The 20,435-nt window shown below is 34.6% G+C and overlaps 1 protein-coding gene and 1 non-coding gene across 9 annotated transcripts; one reads left to right on the top strand and one right to left on the bottom strand.

The window, feature by feature from the left end:
* Nucleotides 1-138: 138 nt before the first annotated feature.
* Nucleotides 139-19,270, bottom strand: HORMAD1 (HORMA domain containing 1). Of its 8 annotated transcripts, none has more exons than XM_004776782.3 (17): nucleotides 18,841-19,266; nucleotides 17,348-17,410; nucleotides 16,523-16,667; nucleotides 14,436-14,499; nucleotides 13,835-13,871; nucleotides 13,163-13,241; nucleotides 12,082-12,102; nucleotides 11,797-11,823; nucleotides 11,626-11,636; nucleotides 10,387-10,454; nucleotides 9,729-9,880; nucleotides 8,080-8,339; nucleotides 6,639-6,705; nucleotides 6,480-6,556; nucleotides 5,484-5,567; nucleotides 3,547-3,618; nucleotides 147-1,105 (listed from the first exon to the last, which is right to left on the bottom strand). In XM_004776782.3, exons 2-17 carry the CDS (start codon nucleotides 17,378-17,380, stop codon nucleotides 1,025-1,027), a joined length of 1,278 nt encoding a protein of 425 aa, XP_004776839.1. In that variant the 5' UTR covers nucleotides 17,381-17,410; nucleotides 18,841-19,266; the 3' UTR covers nucleotides 147-1,024. The 8 variants fall into 8 exon arrangements, with proteins under 8 accessions (XP_004776840.1, XP_012903392.1, XP_004776839.1 ...); XM_004776780.3 differs by lacking the exon at nucleotides 18,841-19,266 and adding an exon at nucleotides 18,564-18,758; XM_004776779.3 differs by having other exon boundaries at nucleotides 148-1,105; nucleotides 18,785-19,265.
* On the top strand, nucleotides 17,079-17,264 carry LOC123392956. The gene has a single exon (XR_006607680.1). It is a non-coding gene; the product is annotated as a U2 spliceosomal RNA (small nuclear RNA).
* Nucleotides 19,271-20,435: the final 1,165 nt, after the last annotated feature.

Here is a 20,435-nt window from a genome sequence, read left to right as displayed (position 1 = left end):
TTGTCCTCAACTTTCCTGTTCCAGAAAAACCTGATCTGGGTCAGTTTGTGGACGTTTATTTGGTTTACATTAAACAGGTTAGGTGCATTTCTACCATTACATACACACCAACTTTCTCTATTAGCGCTTCTCAATGGCAAACCTATGGGTAATCTATGTTTTATAATGCGGCTGCTAAAACTGCAAGAAGCAAACAGACCAAGTTTTAAGTCTTTCTTTTTTAAGGCAAAGGAAATGATCAAAGCTGAAACCAGGTCTCAGATTTCTCCCTAAACGCACCGTATCTTTCACACTACCACTCAAAGGTTCTGGGACGTGTGCTCAACTCTTGTAAAGCAGTATTTACCAAAATGATCTCAAAAATAGTACCCAAACATTTTCTACTAATTAAATAAAAATTAGAAGCCATGAAAGAGTCTAGATGCTGAAGAATATTTTATTTATGCTGCCCAAAATGTCAGACCTTAAAAATCAGTCCTCATTTTGCCTTGAAGTAAAAAAAAAAAAAAAAAAAAGTTAAAAAAGATAACCAATTTTTGATGGTATGTTATATATTACCGTGTTAGTACACTCTATCAAAGCACCAAAGAACATTGTTTTAATGACACAGGGACAAATAACCAGTTAAGTGTTACAGTTTTAACATAAGTAAAAAGTAAATTCCTACCAAAATTTAATAACAAAATGAACATTATTCGTTTTTAAAATTGGCTCTAGAGTGCATTAAAGGTTAATATATGTTTAAAGGAAGTATCTACCAAAATGGAAGATAGATCAATATTGAGTAGATAATGAGCAAAATCAATTATGACACTGGTACTTTTGGTTTTATCCAAAAGTTCTCTTGCATTGTCTCAGATAAGATTAAGGATCACAATATGACAGCTAAAAATTTATTTTTGTACTAACTGCTTAACACAATCTTTAAATTTTCACATGGCAAACACACGTTAAAATAGTAATACATTGTCCAGTAGTTGAAATGTTGAGAACTTCACAAACATGCAGAAGAAAAAATTAATTTTTATATATGCTCCTTTGGTTCACTAAACTTTCTTCTTTTTGGTACTGACTCTTGACTGGAAGAATCAAAGTGATGAAGGACCTGTCAAAAGAAAACAACTACTAAGGATACTTTTCAGCTTACATGTCTTTACTTTCAGATTTTTTTCATGTCTCTGAGATTTGTTTGTTCCATCCTTCCCTTTCTTTTTAAAATTATACATAGTATGACTATTTCCTACTAAGATAGAATACCTGTGTTCTTTAAAAAGTAGGGTAGGGGCACCTGGATGGCTCAGTGGGTTAAGCCTCTGCCTTCGGCTCAGGTCATGATATCAGGGTTCTGGGATCGAGTCCCGCATCGGGCTCTCTGCTCATGGAGAGCCTGCTTCCTCCTCTCTCTCTCTCTCTCTCTGCCTGCCTCTCTGCCTACTTGTGATCTCCCTCTGTCAAATAAATAAATAAAATCTTTTAAAAAAAAAAGTAGGGTAAATTTTATTACTGATGTATCTTCTGATGGCTGCTGTAGTATATACTTATAAAGTGTAAGGTCTTTATTCGGGTTGTTGGAGAAGTCAAAAACACAGATCTAACATTATGTCCTCAAAATATTAAAATATTATGGGGGGATAAGAAGGAAAAAAGATTTAAAAATGAGCTACAGATAATGAAACATGGCACCATGTAAGATTTAAATCATGTATTATTCTTTTTGTAACCCTGGTACTTAGCAGTGTCTGACTTAAACTTCCTTAAAGTATTCCTTTTTTTTTTTTTTTAAGACTATTTATTTGACAGAGATCACAAGTAGGCAGAGAGGCAGGCAGAGAGAGAGAGAGGAGGAAGCTGGCTCCCTGCTGAGCAGAGAGCCCAATGCGGGACTCGATCCCAGAACCCTGAGATCATGACCTAAGCCGAAGGCAGAGGCTTTAACCCACTGAGCCACCAAGGCGCCCCATTTTTTTTTTCTTTTTTAAGATTTTATTAATTTATTAGACAGAGAGGTACAGTGACAGAGGGAACACAGGCAGGGGGAGTGGGAGAAGGAGAAACAGATTCCCCTGCCCAGCAGGGAGCCTGATGTGGGACTCGATCACAGAACCCTGGGATCATGACCTGAGCTGAAGGCAGATGCTTAACAACCGAGCCACCCAGGTGTGCCCCTAAGAGTATTCCTGAGTAACTCAACTTTGATTTTTCTAAAAAAACCTCTCTAATGATACAAATTGGATGATTTTGCTAAAAAAAAAAAAATCAAAGCTTAATACACTGGGAAGACTTAATATATTAATTAATGAAGTCAGGTTATTTCATTCCCTTCTTGAGTTATGTAAATTGAAAAAAAATATTAACTATATTTTTGAGAATACCCCTTTAACGTTTGATTTTTTTAAAGCAGTCTTATTCAGTTGCCTAAATGTTAACCTACTAATAATACTAAAAATTCTAGTTGAAAAATATAAATATTTGGGGCACCAGGTGGCTCAGTCATTAGGCATCTGCCTTAAGCTCCAGTCATGATCCCAGGGTCCTAGGATCGAGTCCCGCATTGGGCTCTCTGCTCTTCCTCCTTCTCTCTGCCTGCTTGTGATCTCTGTCTGTCAAATAAACAAAAAATCTTAAAGAAGAAAAAAAGATTTTAAAAAATTAAAAAAAAAAAGAAAAATTTTCTTTCTCTTCCTAAGGTACTAGGAGATGCTATTTTTTTTTTTAAGATTTTTTATTTATTTATCAGAGAGAAGAGGGAGAGAGAGCGAGCACAGGCAGACAGAATGGCAGGCAGAGGCAGAGGGAGAAGCAGGCTCCCCGCCGAGCAAGGAGCCCGATTTGGGACTCGATCCCAGGACGACGGGACCATGACCCGAGCCGAAGGCAGCTGCTTAACCAACTGAGCCACCCAGGCGTCCCAGGAGATGCTATTTTTTATGGAACAAGTTGATTTGGTAACTTATTTGTACTTCACTTTTGTTCTCTCAGAAGTTGAGTTCAAATTTGTGGTCCAATTTTAGCTCTACGTAAATAAAATGGCCCTGGACATACTGATTTTAATTTTTTTAATAAATTCTTCCAACTTCTTCAAATCATTCATAAATCAGTAAATATTTACATAGAAAAAAACTAATAAACCTCACACATCTTATTTTAAAATCACCTCATTTTTTAGAAACAATTACATAAGAAAAAAAAGAAACAATTACATATAAACAAGATTTGGGTATCAGTACTTTGAGGTAATATCCAGGGATATTATCACATTTATCATTTAAAATTTAATCAAGGGGTTCTTGGGTGGCTCAGTCCATTAAGCATTCCATCTCTTGACTTTGGCTCACGTCAGAGCTCAAGGTTGTGAAACTGAGTCAGGCTCTGTGCTGGGAATGGAGCCTGCTTTAGATTTTTTTCTCTCTCCCTCTTCTGATCCCTCTCCCTCTCTAAAAAAATACATTAAATATATATAAATAAATAAAAATAAAATATAATCTATAGTAATGATGGTCTGATACTTGCCATTTTATTCAACCTGTATATTATCGTAAGACTTACTGTTCTCCCAGGTTCAAGTTGACTTCTCTTCCGATTTTCTTTAGAAGATTTTACTGGTTGATTTCCATTAGCCTCCACAAAGACGGAATAATTACTAATTGGTTATTTCTCAAAGAACAACCAACACTTGATTTTTTTAAACTATAGGCAACTATATGCAGTTTTTAAAAAAGGGTTTCCTGAGATATAATTCAGATGCTATACAATTCATTTATTTAAAAGTTTACAGTTCAATAATTTTAAGTATCAGAGTTGTGCACCCATCATTGTAGTCCATTTTAGAACACTTTCATCACTCCAAAAAGAAACCTGAGGCTGGTTGATTTGTTTCTTCCTTCATTCTCTTCTTTCTTTTAAAAATTATACCTAGTGTAATTATGTCCTACTAAGATAAGATACTTGGGTTCTTTGAATTTATTACTTCCTGATTCCCTCCTTCTCCCACTAGCTCTAAGACTTTCTCTCTCTCTATAGAAATCCCTATTCTGGACTTTCAGATAAGTAGGATCATATAATATGTAGACTTTTGTGACTGATTTCTTTCATTTAGCATGTTTTCAAGGTTTATCCATGTTGAAGCATACATTAGTACTTCATTCCTTCTGTGGCTGAATAATATTCCATGGTATAAATATACTACATTTGTTTATCCATTTGTTTATTGATGGATATTTAGGTTTCTTCCACATTTTGGCTATTGTTAATAATGCTATCTATGCAATTTTTAAAGTGAATATTGGATAATGACACATTATTAGCTGTCTATTACTATTCTCTAAAAGGAAATGCTTATTTTTTTATGTCAAAAATGTACTTTTCAATAACTTTCTTAGTGTACATACTATTAATTATTTTCACTTCTTGCCATTTCCTAACAATTCTTCAGCCATGATTCTCAAAATCAGGAGTACTGTGGCAGAGAGTTCATATCCAAAAACATAGGCAATTTCAGAAATTAATTTACGTCCCCAAAGTATCTTAATGTCTTATTACAAGAAAATCCTTCCTAATAATTTTTTTTTTAATTCTTGCTTTTCTCCCCATATCCTAGTAAAGGATACTCATCCTAAATAGAAGCTGCCTACAAGGCCATTTTGCTGCTAGCTGTACTAATTTTTGAAATTCTTTTATCTCTTGGTCTCATCGGCATCCTAGTTTGAATACTGCCTTCTACCAGTTCAAACTTCCTGTTGAGAATGTAAAAAAAGGGGACCTCCCGGCTCAGTTGGATGACCACAGTTCAAGCCCCAATTTCAAGCTACCAACATGATGTCACTGAATGAGGAGTTGGAAAGAAATGTCACTATACCACTGTTAGAGTGTGCTGTTTGTTTCCTAAATTTAGATATAATATTTTACGGAATGCTTTTTCTTCATCTTGGAAAGTTTGAGTAACTTAAAAGTCTAAAATAAAATGCAAATTTCCATTTAGCAAAAATAGAAAACTAACATAAACCAGTGGGTTTTTTGCTTAAAAGCATGAGATTCATTTTATGCAAAATATGTACAAAACATTAATTTTTAATGTCTTTTTAACAAGACAATTTATTTACAAGACAAAACATGAGAATATTTTGGCATTCTAGGCAATCTCCTTGGAATCTGGATGATGGTGTCATTTCTCAAAGCCTTTCCTGAATTCTCCTCTTTTATGTACTTTGAGTAAAATTCACCATTCTTTCCTTTGTTCCATGTAGCCTATTCAAACTGCTATCATGGCCCCCTATCATTGACCTCCAATTACTAAACTTTGAGCTAAGAGCAGGAACTATGTGTTATTCCTGTTATATCTCCAGCACCTAGTAAAGTACCTGACACGTAACAGGTACTTACCAAATATTCGTCCAATAAAGGAAGGGTTAAGAAGCAAAATAAATTCACATGTGGGAAAAAGTTATAAGGTTAGAGTGGAAAAAAAAATCTAAAGGTACACTTACCATTTTATTCTGAAAGATTTTTCCACTTCTTGTTTTGCTTTCAGACACATCAAGTTCAGATGTTTTACAGACTAACTGTTCAACCTAGAAAATAATAACACAAAATCACATAATAAAAACTTTCTATAACATAATAATGGGGCTCCAAAACTCAGGAACTTAAAATCTAGGGTCTTATAATGTTAATGAAAACCATTAATTTTAAGTAGTTCTTACTGTCACAAAAAGTGCAAAGGCAAAGATAGTGAAACTGATACTGTATATAATTGATCATTCACTGAACTGAAAAAAATCCCAAATGATCATCAGGCACTGAACTACTCTTCCAAGAGATAAGAACTTAAGCTCACTCCCACTGGAGAAAGGGGAAGTGCAGAGGAACATAGACAATAATCAGTCCCATTATTTTCAAGTTCTTTTTATCTAAATGTTATATCAAGATTTTATTGTCTATGGAAAACAAAATTAATCATGTCTGCTCCAGGCAACAAAAAGTATTATATACTCCATTTGTAAATACAAAAGGTGGTGGAATAATTACTTAAGATTCTCTGAAATTCTGAAATTTTATGAACAGTATTTAGGTTTAGTACTAAATAAATTGACTTTAATAATATACTTAAAACTTTTCAACATATACTTTTTTTAAAAAAAGATTTTACTTATTTATTTGACAGAGATAGCAAGAGAGGGAATACAGCAGGGGAACAGGAGAGGGAGAAACAGGCACCCCGCCGAGCAGGGAGCCCTACTAGGGCTCTATCCCAGGACCCTGGGACAATGACCTGAGTATTAGGCAGACGACTAATGACTGAGCCATCCAGATGGCTCAGCATATACTTTTCAAATTTTGTTAAAAAGCATTCTTAAGACCTAATTTTCTTCTAAAAGACCTTGAATATAATAAGGAAACCTGAAAATTAACTGAATAAACATATAATATTCTTCTGAAAAAAAAAAAAAAGCTAAAAGTGAGTGGAATTACCAAATTTGTACCTGAGAATGAGAAATTGAAAGATCTAGACTTTCTTTAGACCTCATAATTTCATCTTCCTCACAAACTAAATTTGGTTCTGTTAAAAAAAAAAAAAAGAGTTAAAATGGCATAAAATTGAATTGGAAGTGAATCAATCTACATTTTCATTAATTTCTTACCTCCAAGATCAGAAGATCCAGGGGGTTTCTTCTGCTCTTCCATTTTAGTTTCAAGGTCAAAATCATCCTACATAATTACATGAAGAAAAAAATGGACTCATTCAAAAAAGCAATTAAAACAACTGGGTAGAAATATTTATGAACAAATGTGTTTTACATGAAGGTTAAATATAACACACCACTGCAACTGTCTTACACTTGGTAGAAATAAAATCCTAGAATTACCATAACAAGGTACCATATTTATCCAGACAAAGTATAAACTACTACTTTACGTTGCAGGGTCATTTTAGGGACAAATATACAATTTTCTCAAAAAATACATAATGGTTCTAAGAACCCTTAGTTTTTACTATTGTTTGAGGGCAATGAATTAGACAAGTTCATACAACTACTACTTCTATATCTCCAGAATTTTTTTACAGATGTTATCACACACTTGAATAAAAAATGCCCCAACCCTCTTCAGGGAGTTAGTAAAGAATAAAATTTATCAGTCATAGTATGGTAGAAATAGTAACAAGTTTAATGTCTACTTTATAATTATTTTTCTCTTTGTGACATACATCAACAAGCTTTAAATATTTTAAGAATGCTACATAAATCCCAGCAATACTTGTTTATAAACCATCACTGGGATTTAGGTTTTGAGAAGACTTCTTTGACTAAACTGGTTGAAAACTGAATTTTCTATTTGTTAGGATGTGGCAGAGCCTGAATTAAAAAAGAAAACTCTATACATAAGTACTGAGATTATAATTTAGAATAAAATGAGGTAACAGAACAACAACAAAGATTAGATTAAGAAACAACCATGTTAATGTGAAAGATTTCCTGGGATTGAGTAATTACAACAACAACAAAAAAGACTTTTTAAATATTTTTATTCATCCATTCATTTAGCCAATATTGAGAATGCACACTGTACACACTTAATGTGGTAGGCACAGGAGGATTACAAAGAAGAAACACAGTTTTCCTGCCTTCTGGGAACTTCCTGTCTGCTTCAGGACAGTGACTTTGCAGGCCCCAAGAAAGTTCAAGCACAGGTCTAAAATGAGCATCTAGTGGGGGTATTGGTAGAAAGGATTTCAACATTAGTTAGGCAATTGGAGTAGTTCAGTGGTTCAAATTATGCTCCAGACCAAAGAGTTTCCTCAGAGTTCACTACAAGGGTAGTTGAGGTGATGAGAGTCTGGGCCTTCAAGACCTTTCCCTGCTTCATTCAGAATAGTTGTGCTTTTAAACTTCTGAGAATAGTGTTTGCACCAAGGGAAAAATTTTTTAAATGAAAAGCTGGTACCTTCTTTAAGGTCCCTACCAACCTTGAATTTATGATTATAATACAGTATTTATACAAATATCACTGAGAACTATTAGTCTTCAGAATTGAGTCAAACATTTGTTACTATTATACTTTATAACTTTAAAATGTACTGACACTTATATAATGCTCCTGTTCATCTTCTATATCATCTTTGTCCATGAGAATTTTTTGAAGTGGTGTTTTTAATTGTTTTGGTGATAATATAGCTGAATCAATATTTTCCATTCGTTCTTTTTCAGTAGTTACTTTTACTTTGAAGGTGTGAAAAGGTGTTGGGACTTCTCCCACATTTAAGTACATAGGCTCCCCTTCAAATATCACTCCTTCACAATCACCATCCTTAAAACCAGGAGGCTGGTAGTCTGGGGGTGTAACTGCGAAAAGTAAGTATAAGCTGTGATGTTCATGAAATTGAAGAGAACATAATAATAATAATAATATAATAAATACAGATTGAAAACATTTCAAATACTATAAAAGGCAACCTTTTTTTTCTTCACTTGACTGACTGTTGACCTTGAATAAGTTATCTATCATCCTTGATTTGGTTTTCTCATCTGTGAAATGGGGATAATAATAGTACTTACCCCATTGGGTAGGGTATTAAATGAGTTAAAGTGTGTTAAATCCTCAGACCAGAATTGGCACAATGTAAGTTGTCAATAAATGTTAGTTGTCATTATTGTTGTTGCTTTATGTTCTTCTAGAAGATACTACACATGTAAAATACATATTTCAGATATATGTATATCCTTAACAAAACACAAATAAGATCATACTGTTTGATACCTAGCTGGTTTTTTAAAAGATTTTATTTATTTGAGAGAGAGAGAGAGCGAGCGAGCATGTGTGTGGGTGTGCATGTGTGCCAGGGAGAGAGTTTGAGGATGGGGAGAAGCAGAGGAAGAGGGACAAGCTGACTGGTGCTGAGTGTGAAGCCCAAGTGGGGCTCTATCTCACAACTCTTGAGATCATGACTTGAGCCAAAATCAAGAGTCTGAGTTTTAACTGACTTACCCACCTAGGTGCCCTATACTTAACCTAGCTGTTTTTAACCTTTCTTTTTAATCCATTTTTAATATTCCTTGGATAAATTAGGAGTGCATTCTTTTTAATAAGAAGCAGACTTCTCTCTCAGCAGAAAGCCCAATGTGGGGCTTTCTGCTGAGCCAAAGGCAGGATTAACTAAGTCGCCCAGGCGCCCCTGAATCTTTCTTTTTCAAATGCTGATATTAAATGAAATTTTTATAATTTCAAAAATTATATTACAGTTTGAGGTGCTTAAAATCATTTAGGATGGGGGTGCTTGCGTGGCTCAGTAGGTCATGATCTCTGGGTCCTGGGATCGAGTCCCACATTGGGCTCTCTGCCCGGCAAGGAGCCTGGTTCCCCTCTCTCTCTGCCTGTTTGTGATCTCTCTCTCTCTCTCTGTCAAATAAATAAATAAAAATCTTTTAAAAAATCATTTAGGATCGGGACGCCTGGGTGGCTCAGTTGGTTAAGCAGCTGCCTTCGGCTCAGGTCATGATCCCAGCGTCCTGGGATCGAGTCCCACATGGGGCTCCTTGCTCAGCAGGGAGCCTGCTTCTCCCTCTGCCTCTGCCTGCCATTCTGTCTGCCTGTGCTCGCTCTCTCCCCCTCTCTCTCTGATAAATAAATAAAATCTTAAAAAAAAATAAAATAAAAAAAATCATTTAGGATCGAAACTAATTGTTTCAATAATAAAACATATATGTAACAACAGAATGTATTATAAGTGGTACCTTCATCGTAGTAGAAAAGTTTCATGGTCAAACAAACATCATTAGGTAAAGGTCCCAGATTTTGCATTAGAATATAAATCTTGCGAATCAGGAGAATACTTGCTTTCTTGGTGTCAGCAGATGACATACTAGATTCACTGTTTTGGTTTTTACTATAAGAGAATCACACATTAATTTCTTTTATGACACCCATGGCTTCTAAAAACAATTTTACATCATACTATTTGAGATTCTTATTCCTATTATATCATTAAGTTGAAAGTCACCATAAAGTGTGTTTTAATGTCACTATTATTAAAATCCAGTATCACTAATATTATTATTAATAATGTTATAAATTAATAATTTTATTTACATTAATATGAATTTTATATCAGATGTTTAAAGGAAATGAGTGAAGGACTTTAATTACATTTCTAATCACTCAAGCATACATAGCTTTCTTACTCTTTGGCTCTGTTTCACAATTAAAATAGTATATAATTAGCCACACAATCTGGGCTTGCAAAAAGCTGCTCAAAAGGAATTTTGTACAGCCACACCTCAATGGTTAATTGAGGATGTTTGAGAAGTTTCAGAATTAATCTTGAAGTTTAGCAATATAGTATTAATATAAGTAAGTGGTAATCTGTATTACAAAAGGGAAATGATAAAATACCTTATGAAGTCCATGACTGGTCCATTACTAGTGTACTTGAATTTAAATTGGTAACATTCTGAAATTGTCTTAAATAGAAAACATTACAGTTATGTATTTGATATACAGTGCTGGTGGCCAAGTAGCTAAATACAGCTGATGTATAACTCTTAACATTGATTTAATAGTTTTTTTATGCAATGTTAATCCTTAATGGTCAACTGAAACTTTCAAGTCCTAATAGTAAATTCCCATGATTTGGGATTTGGGGCTTCAGTCTCAAGAGAGATGTATATTCTCCCACTAATTGCAATGTATATTATATATCCCAGAGGGAAGGAACCCCTTAGGAGGCAGGTAAGAGGGGCAGTATTATCTCTTACTCAAGCAGAATGGCTTTAAGCACAGGACTTAAATCCTTGCTATATGTAACCAGAAGCAAGTTATTTAAGCCTTCTAGGTTTTAGTTTCCCCAGCTAATAATAGGGCCTGAAAATAGTACCTATGTCATTGGTGGTTGACAATTTTTAGCAAATAGGATAATTTATATAAAGCCCTTAATAAAAGTGCCTGGCATACCAAACAATCATAAATATTAGTGAATCAGCAAGCTACTCTTGTAAGAAAAAATGTTGAACTATATAAAACATCTGAAACTAAAAGAATATTTTCTGAACAATTAGTTAGCTTCTGAACAATCAACTAATTCACAGCTCATGAGATTTTCTTTGTCACCATGGACACACATGCTTTCTTTACATATCAGTACTCTCACAGGAAGGGGAATCAGCTCTCTCTCTCTAAAACCAATCTGCTTCTCCATGACTGAATGAATATATTGTAATAACGATAGTGCAATGTTTAAAGCACCAAGATCATGGGCTGGCCTTCATAGGTTCCAAATTCTTGTTCTGCCACTGTGACCTTGGCAAGAAACCTTGTATCTAGGTTTCCTTACCTATAAAGTGAAGATGATAATGGTAGCAATCCCTTCTTTAATTGTCAGATGAACAAGTGGATGTGACAGGATTGGATGAATATTCAAAGTTCAAGGATAAGTATCACATTTTTGCCAAACTCAACCCCTTTCATAATTTTATAAAAAGAATGTTACATAAAAGCACAAGTTAGGAGACTTAGGTTATTTCTAAGGGGTTTTGGATTTGTGGCCCAGGATCTCTCTGGTAGCAAGTGATGAGGGAGCAGGAGGCTGCAAGCATATTAATCTGTTTAAAAATAACAATACAAACCTTGTCTTACCTCAAAAATGCCTTTATGAGGTTCAAATGTGAAAATATATGTAAGAGTGAATATCATTAAAAGCATAAGATAAAAAAATTAAAAGGAAAAAAGCATAAGATATTATTATAATTTATGTTATTTTTAGATGTTAGAGATATTATGTTTCTTTACTAACTTAAGCATACCTACCTGAGGGTCTTCTGGATTGGTGTATACCTATTTAAAAATAATTTACAATTGAGTTATATAAGTCTAAGTATTCAAGGAGAACTAAATTGGATATTTAGACTAAACTATTAAATGGATTCAGCAAAACAAAATATAAAATGACCCCCCAAAATATTAATTTGTTACTTTTTTCCAATAAATAGATCATGTGTTTGAATAAAGTGACACATCAATTGCTGGTTTTAGTGTTATTTAAATAAGCAAGGACAGTCTTTAAGAAAGAACATACAATTTAAAAATACTTACAGCTAGAACAACCATCCTTAGCTGAAATAAAAGAACAAAAATCTTACTTTTACTCTATGAAATATTTTTTCTTGATGGATCACAAGAATTGTCTTATTTCAACATTTATTCCTAATAAGAAATAATCTTATTTCTTATATTATAAGAAATAACCTTATAATAATTTATTCCTAATAAGAAATAATCTTGCAGAAAATATGATGTATATAAAGCAAAACCTTGGATGTCCTTCCTTATTCCCCCAAATATCTATTTCTAGTTGACTTACTGAAGGTTGACATTCATGTCATTGACATAAGAAAATACATGCATTTCTGCCAGTTACAAGGAAAATATATATTGTGAAATAACATCGAACCCTTACAATGTAAGAACTGATCTTGAAAAGAGAAAAGCAGAGTTCAGGATTCTGCCTTTTTTTTTTTTTAAGATTTTATTTATTTATTTGACAGAGAGAGATCACAAGTAGGCAGAGAAGCAGGCAGAAAGAGAGGAGGAAGCAGGCTCCCTGCTGAGCAGAGAGCCCAAAGTGGGGCTCGATTCCAGGACCCTGGGATCATGACCTGAGCCAAAGGCAAAGGCTTTAGCCCACTGAGCCACCCAGGCACCCCTGACGTTACATTTCTATTTGAAACTTTCAAATGTTTTTTATTTGCACTTAAAATAAAATCCAAACTCCTTACCTATACACACTTCTGAATGCTCTGGCCCTGCCTATCTCCTCAGGCTCCTCTAAAACTATTCTCCCTCCCTTACTACTCATTGCATTCTATTCCCATTCACACTGTTCCTCTTTGTTCCTTGAACTCTCTCAACTCCCCCTTCAACTCTTTGTATTTGTGTTCTGTCAGGAATATTCTCTCCCAAAGTCAAAGCCTGGCTGGTTTCTTCTCAATCAAGTTTCAGCTTAAATGTCATCTGATGAAGTTCTAGAACCTAGGTGAGTTTCGGTGGGCTGACAGCCTCGTGCTCCCTTATCATCACCTACTCAGGACCACCCTATTTAAAGTTACCCCACCTCTCCACCTGCGACACACTTTCCTTCAATATTTTATTGGCTTTTAACACAATTGGAAATTACCTGAATTACTTGTTTTATTGACTGTTTTCCCACTAGAGAAGGGATCCTCTTTGTCTCGTTGACCACCTGGAATATGTGTCTAGCACACAGCAGTCACTCAGTATTTAATTAGTATTAAATATTTAATACTTTAATAAGGGAGGTTAGTGACCAGAAATAAAATTTTCTTTTTTACAATTTTGTTTAGAGCTTGACTTTTTTTATATGTGCTGATATAAACATGCTAATACTCTACAGTAAACACTTTTTAATTGGAATTTCCTTATTTAGAATTTGTGACAATTTAACCTAGATTACACAGAAATTTATTTTTGAACTCTCACGAAGAAATAATTTATTAAATTATTAGTATAAACAAAATTGTAGGAGGCATGTGAAACTAATAAATGAATTATTTTAATTCATTAAGTTTTTATAAGTTAATATGCATTACTAAAACAAATACATGTCAACAATTAAAACAGGCTTGGCAAATTTGTTAAGTATTAACTCTATTAGTTTAAACTGAGTTAAATATTAGTCTTTAAAATGTTCAAATGTTCAAACTTTTGAGTAATTTGGACTGTCCTATGCACAAGTTAGTTTAAATTAAAGTTTTACTTTGCGGTAATTGCTGTTACATTTGTGGAGTATAAACTGTAGGAGAGAAAAGATAAGGAGATACTGACTTACGTATTTTTTTTGCAAAGCATCGTAGCATCCTAGCATCCTAAAAAATAACAAAGGATTCATAACAAAGCACTGAATGCACTTCCAGAAAAAAACTCTTTTAATTCTTTTAATAAGTTTTCCATGTTATCTCATTACTAACATAAATTTTCTTGTTATTCTTTTTTTTAATAAGATTTTTTTTCTTTTAAGCAATCTCTATACCCAGTGTGGGGCTCAAACTTACAACCCTGAGATCAAGAGCCACATGTCCTAATGACTGAGCCAGCTGGTCTCCCTAAAGTTCCCTTCTTATTAACCATCTTAAAATAATAAAACAAAACAAATAGTGGCAGAAATATAAAATGTTGATAGAGGATGGTTTGGGATAGAAGGTAAAATATCTGACAGCTACTTGTGGGGAACACTAATAGGAAAATGAATTCTGTTCACATGGAGCACAGAATAAAGGAAAATTTTAAGGCAAAAATCCAAAAATGGTATCTAGTATTGAAAAGGGAATTACTAAAATTAGGTTAAACACTGAAAGGTATCCAAGGTATAAAAAAAGAATGTGATTTAAGAAAAAAAATAATTTAATATCATTAGGTATTCTTTTACTTACCACTTCACTAACTGTGTAGATCCTGGACAGTTTTTATCTTCTCTCAGAATTTTGACACAAAGATCTAAACACCAAAATTATATAAATATAGAGTTGCTTAAGATTAGTAAATGACTAGAAATTTAACTGAAGATTATTTTCTTTAGCTGTGTATTAGAGGTATATTATATTATTAAATAGCAATGAACTTCCAGATGATTGATATTAATATAATTTAAAAGAAGAAATGTTTTATGGAAACAAAGAATATTTTTTTCCTTATTATAAAATGACACCATAATGACTAGGATCATGTTAATGGGTAGAAAAAAATTATTAAAAGTTATAAAATATTTAAAGTCAGATATAATGCTTTCACACCATCATTATCCAAGAGTCTTAGTATTTGCAGGTCCTTATCCCAATTAAATACTTGCAAAAGACCAAGAATTTAACTGGCAGAAGACCAAGAATTTAGTTACCAGAGATAGAGAACTTTCCTGCAGGAAAGCAACAGGTAATACAATGGAAAGTACTGAGATTTCTATCTCGGGTTCCTTATCTGAAAAATAGGGATAATGTCTAACTCATAGGCCTATAATATGAATTAACAAGATATAATACATAACATAGCACTTCACATATTGCCCAGCACATAGTTAGCACTCAGAATTAGGTATATACTATGACCTGGGTAATGAATGATTACTGTAGTATAAATAGACTATATTATTTTTACTTCCTTAAAATAACACAACACATACTAACTACCACTGTACAAAGCTATTAATAATAGTATACTTTTATCTACATATTTGTCATTATAAGAGTAATGTCAGATAAAATTAAACTTGAGAAATTGAGGAAAAAATATTATGATTAAGTGCATCCAAAGGTATTAAATATACTTTTAAAAGATTTATTTCAGTGAGAGAGAGAGAGCGAGTGTACAAGGGGGAGGGGCAGAGGGAGAGAAATTCAAGCTGACTGCTGATTGCTAAGCCCCTAGTGGGAACAATCTCACGACCCTGATACCAGACCTGAACTGAAACTTAAGAGTTGGATGCTGAACCGACTGCACCACCCAGGCACCCCTTGAATATACTTTTTAAAAACCACTTAGTCCACACAAAAACTTGTACACGAATGTAACATTATTTATAATAGCCAAAAAAATTGGGTGCCTGGGTGGCTCAGTTGGTTCAGCGTCTGACTCTGATTTTCGCTCAGGTCATGATCTCAAGATTGTGAAATCGAGCTCCATGTCTGGCTCCAAGCTCAGTGTGGAGTCTGCTTGAGATTCTTTCCCTATGCCCCTCCCCGCTCCTGCTCATGGGTGCTCTCTCTCAAATTAAAAAAAAAAAAGAAAGAAAGAAAAGAAAAGAAAAAGAAAAAATATAAATAGCCAAAAAGTGGAAACAACTGAAACAAAGGTTCTTCAACTGATGAATGAATAATTGAAATGTGGTATATCCATATAATGGAATATTATTCAGCAATAAGAGAATAAAGTACTAATTCACGTTGCCATATCAATAACCTTAAAAACATTAGGTGAGAGAAGCTGATCACAAAGGACTAGATATTGTATGATTCCTTTTACATGAAATATTCAAAATAGGCAAATCCACAGAGATAGAGAGCAGATTGGTGGATGTCTAAGACTGGGGAGGTAGGGGAACTGGAGAGCCATTTAGTTGGTTATGGAGTTACCTTATGGATTAATGAAATGTTCTAAAATTGACTGTGGTAATGATTGCACACCAATTTGAAAACACTAAAAATCATGCAACTGTGCACTTTAAATGCATGAATTGTCAGGTATGTGAATCATATCTTAATAAAGCTATTATTAGAAAATCTCTAAGTAAAAATTAGTTTTATCTATTATTTTTTCTTATTTTATTTAAATTTGATTAACATAAATATTATTAGTTTCAGAGGTAGAGTTCAGTGATTAATCAGTCTCACATAATACCCAGTGCTCATTACAACACAGTGTGCTCTCCTCAATGTCCATCACCCAGTTACCCCACTCACCAACAACCTCAGCAATAAACATTACATCTAAAAAAATTGAAACAAACAAAATATATACATGACATTACCATCTAGGTATCTTGTTCCATAAGCACATTCAGGAAATATTCCTCTCAAATATGTGATACAGGATACTGAAACTGCTAGGAGCCTCTTCACTAACACTAAAGACTGTTGCTCTGTTGATATCTTATTGGGAAACACCAGTGCACTCTAAATTCAAGGAAAATTTAAACATATCATTTAGATTTATTAAAAATAACATCTTCCAGAACTTTGAGTAGATCTAATTTTGCATAAGCATGATACTTTCCCAAAGAATTCTAACAATTAAAAAAAAAAATCCTAGCCATAGTAGTTAGTAAACCCCAGAAAGTCAGAGTGGCTTTTAAGATGTGAGGGTAATTCCAGGGTTGCCGCTTAAAGGTAAAATGCAAAAAGTAGTTAAAAATCATGTCAAAAATCCTCCTGCAGCTGACTGCAAGCACATGATAGATAACACTTCTTTTCTCTTTAGTTGCCAACTAGGTTTGACACAGGTAACTATAACACAAGAACTGTGCAACGATGAGAATTTTATCTTTGTGAAGCATGTACATTCATTTCCTAGGAATGGACTGCTAAATCGCTTCTTGGCCTTTTGGCTAAGATCAAGTGTAGGAATGGACTGCTAAGAATGATAATTTCATCAAAGCAAGAGAATAGCATTTATTCACACCTTATCTAAATTGAATATGAACCAATTATTTAATTCACTGCATCAAATATCTACTATAATTCTCCACTGACTCTATAAAGAGTTGATTCTAACTTTAGAATATAAAAATAATTGAGACTTCAATAAACAATAAAATTAGCTAAATTAGCATATATTAAAGTATATGAAATCATACCATGGAAGTTCTTTGCAATTGTGCAGTGGCCATCTTCGGATAAAGTTTTTTCTTTAATTCAACCTTATGATACAAATAAAAGCTTTAACTTCAGATCCTATTTTTATCCCTAACATTCTAGTTTATTACATGTAAAGTCAGACTTTTTTATGTGAATAATTTCATGTAAATAAATTTTACATAAACAAATCGATGTATTCAAGCATTGACTACATGGTTATGGTTAGGTAGGTATTAAGTAATGAAAACTGCCCTTGCCAAACTCTTTAAAGTAATCTTAAGTTTTTTGTTCTGGGTGTGTCTGTGAGGGTGTTGTGGATGAGATCAACATTGGAGTTGCAGGACTGAGCAAAGCAGATTGCCCTCCCTAGGGTTAACAGGCCTCACCCTGTCAACTGAAGATCTGAATGAAACACAAAACCTGAGTAAGAAGGAACTCCTCCTGCCTGTCTGCTATGCTGGGACATCTGTCTTTTCCTGCCTTTGGACTTAAATTGAAACTTTAACTCTTTCTTGGGTCTCCAGCTTGATAACTGCAGATCTTGGGCCTTTTAATTGTGTGACTAATTCATTATAATAAAGATCTTTCATATATGTATACCTAAAAACACCCCAAAAAACAAAAACAAAACAAACAACGGTGGGGACGCCTGGGGGGCTCAGTCCGTTAACTGTCTGTCTTCAACTCAGGCTCCGGTCAGGATCCTGAGGAGCCCCTCTCTCCTCTAGCTCCCTCAGGATCCTGAGGAGCCCCTCTCTCCTCTAGCTCCCTGCTCCCTTCTCCTTCCCCCTCCCCCTTCTCTGCTCCTGCTCCCCGCTCTCCCGCTCTCCTGTGTGCTCTCTCCCGCGCTATTTCTCTCAAATGAATAATAATATAAAAAAAAAAGTCTTAAAAAAAAAAAAAACAAGAAAGAAAGAAAATGGGAAAAAAAATCCTGAATTTTTTGTTTTAAATTTGTAGTTTCCAAAGGACCGAATCTGGTAAAGATCCTTTACTGAACTTCAGCATGGCTCTCAGTATAACAACATAGTGTCCTACTCTGTGGAACAACCGCAAAAGAGGAACAGAAAATATTCCAGATTTTGGCTGATTCTGATTTCTCAATTACGACTGATGTTTTCACTAAGTTTCAGTTTTTTTGGTCCCCAGTTTCACTTTTCTTAAGCAGAAAATCCAACTGGAAGAGGTCCCAGAAGAGACAATTTACTGTTTTACCTGATCCTGACGAAACCTGGACGAGACGCCAGAGTTAACCTCGTCTCAAGAACCTCTGGTGAGGAGTAAGTAGGTCTACATTCCACCCCCCACCCCCATGTTTCACCATTAAGTCTTTAAGGAACTTAAAAGTAGTTGGGAGGTTTCAGAAAAAGAGATTAAAAAGCAAAAAACAAACACGAAAGAAAACAAACAAACAAGCAAACAAACATATATATTACGGAACGTCTGAGGACTGGCACCAGCGACCACGAAACCTGCACCACGCAGCACGCACTCTGTGGGAGGCGCAGGCGTCTTCCCTCAACCGTTGCCCTCACAGGCGCGGCAGCAGCTTTGTGACCTCCAGGCAGTTTCCCGCCAAGAGCCGCGCAAGGCGCTCTGGGAATCCCGAGAGGCTGAAGAGCCAGTCTCTGTCAGAGAAATGCCAGATTGCCAGTAGGCAAAGCTTAAGTAACGGCATGTGCCAAGCCTTTCCAAAATACTTAGCTTTCCTAAGGTGACTAAAGTGTTCTCAACCGCCGTTTAATTAACCCTGTTAATTTCTGATTGTTTTCTATGATTTTCTTACTGGATCTGCCACAAATGCATTCCATTCCCACCTTAGTCTCCTGTGTCTTCAGGAAACCAGGTACTCTGGCAGTCTCTACTTAGATATTTCTACTTTGCTGTCTGTGGGGACAGTGGAGAGCTTCAAGGGTAGTTAATATCTCATTTAGAAACAATAATAAAATCAGAGCTGGTCTGTAGTTGGAGATTGCTGAAGAGTACAAGCTGTTTACAAATTGTTTTATGTCCGAATAAGTTGTATTAGCAGTGTAAACATAATTATTCATTAACTTCGATATGTCTGCATAACCAGTTAGAAAACAGCCGCCCCAGTAAGAGAAGATTTGCCCAGTGTCAATCAGGAGAACCTTTTTTTCAGTCAAAAATTGTGAAAATCCCCTGGTCTAATAATCATTTTGCTTTATAGTTCTCTCATGCCTGAAGTTCACAAGCTGCTTTCAAAATTCACTTATTCTTCTATCTTATTCCTACTTTCGTTCTTCTAAGACCTTTATCTTAGGAGGAAAACACAAGTATTTCTCCGATTTTTAGAGATGAGGAAACCGTTTCAGGTAAATTTGGTTTCCAAAACCAATTTCAGCCTTGCCAGAGGGCGAGCCATGACACCACAATAATGACACGTTAGGTTTATGATTTGGTACTTTGTATTAAATTTACTTTTGAGTTATTAACAACTATAGAAAAAATGAAAAAGTAAATAGCTTATCTAGAATCACAGAATCAGAATAATGCTCTAGGGAATGAATAATTTATATTTTCTTAGAGTCTCTGACTGGACCTATGAATTTAACTAACAACAACAACAACAAAAAAAACAGATTGATAGGAGAAAACATACAAATTTTAATTATATCTTCTTTAATTGTATCTTTGCACCTGGGAGTCTTCAGAAGATAAGTTAAGACCCAAGGAAGCAGAGCTGAATGCTTATATACTGAGTTGGACAAAAAATAGTAAATTGTGAAAATATGACTAGGCTAAGGGCTCGGGCTGGAGCAGTTACATGAGTGAAGTAACTAGAAAGATGGGGTTAGATTAACAAGGTTGGTTTGTATAGATTTATCTTGGCCTTGGCCTCCTGCCCTTGGTGATGAGAATTACTCTTTCTTTCTGATATAGGGAGGGTATTTTTCACATGGGAATTTTATCTCCTGCTTTTAAGAAAAGGAAGGCGAATCAGAATGTCCTCTTCACAGCTGCTATTTTTCAAGTGCTTTTAACTCAAAATAGTCAGTATGCTAAACCAGCATTCTTTGGGTGCTGTGTTCTGAACTCCTTCAGTACAATCAGTAACTACTGATT

This window comes from Mustela putorius, unplaced genomic scaffold (assembly GCF_011764305.1).
Source record: "Mustela putorius furo isolate JIRA1106 unplaced genomic scaffold, ASM1176430v1.1 tig00000695_pilon_pilon_pilon, whole genome shotgun sequence".
Taxonomy (NCBI): Eukaryota; Metazoa; Chordata; class Mammalia; order Carnivora; family Mustelidae; genus Mustela; species Mustela putorius.
Note: the sequence above shows the minus strand (reverse complement) of the source record. Positions and strands in the feature narration are given on the sequence as shown.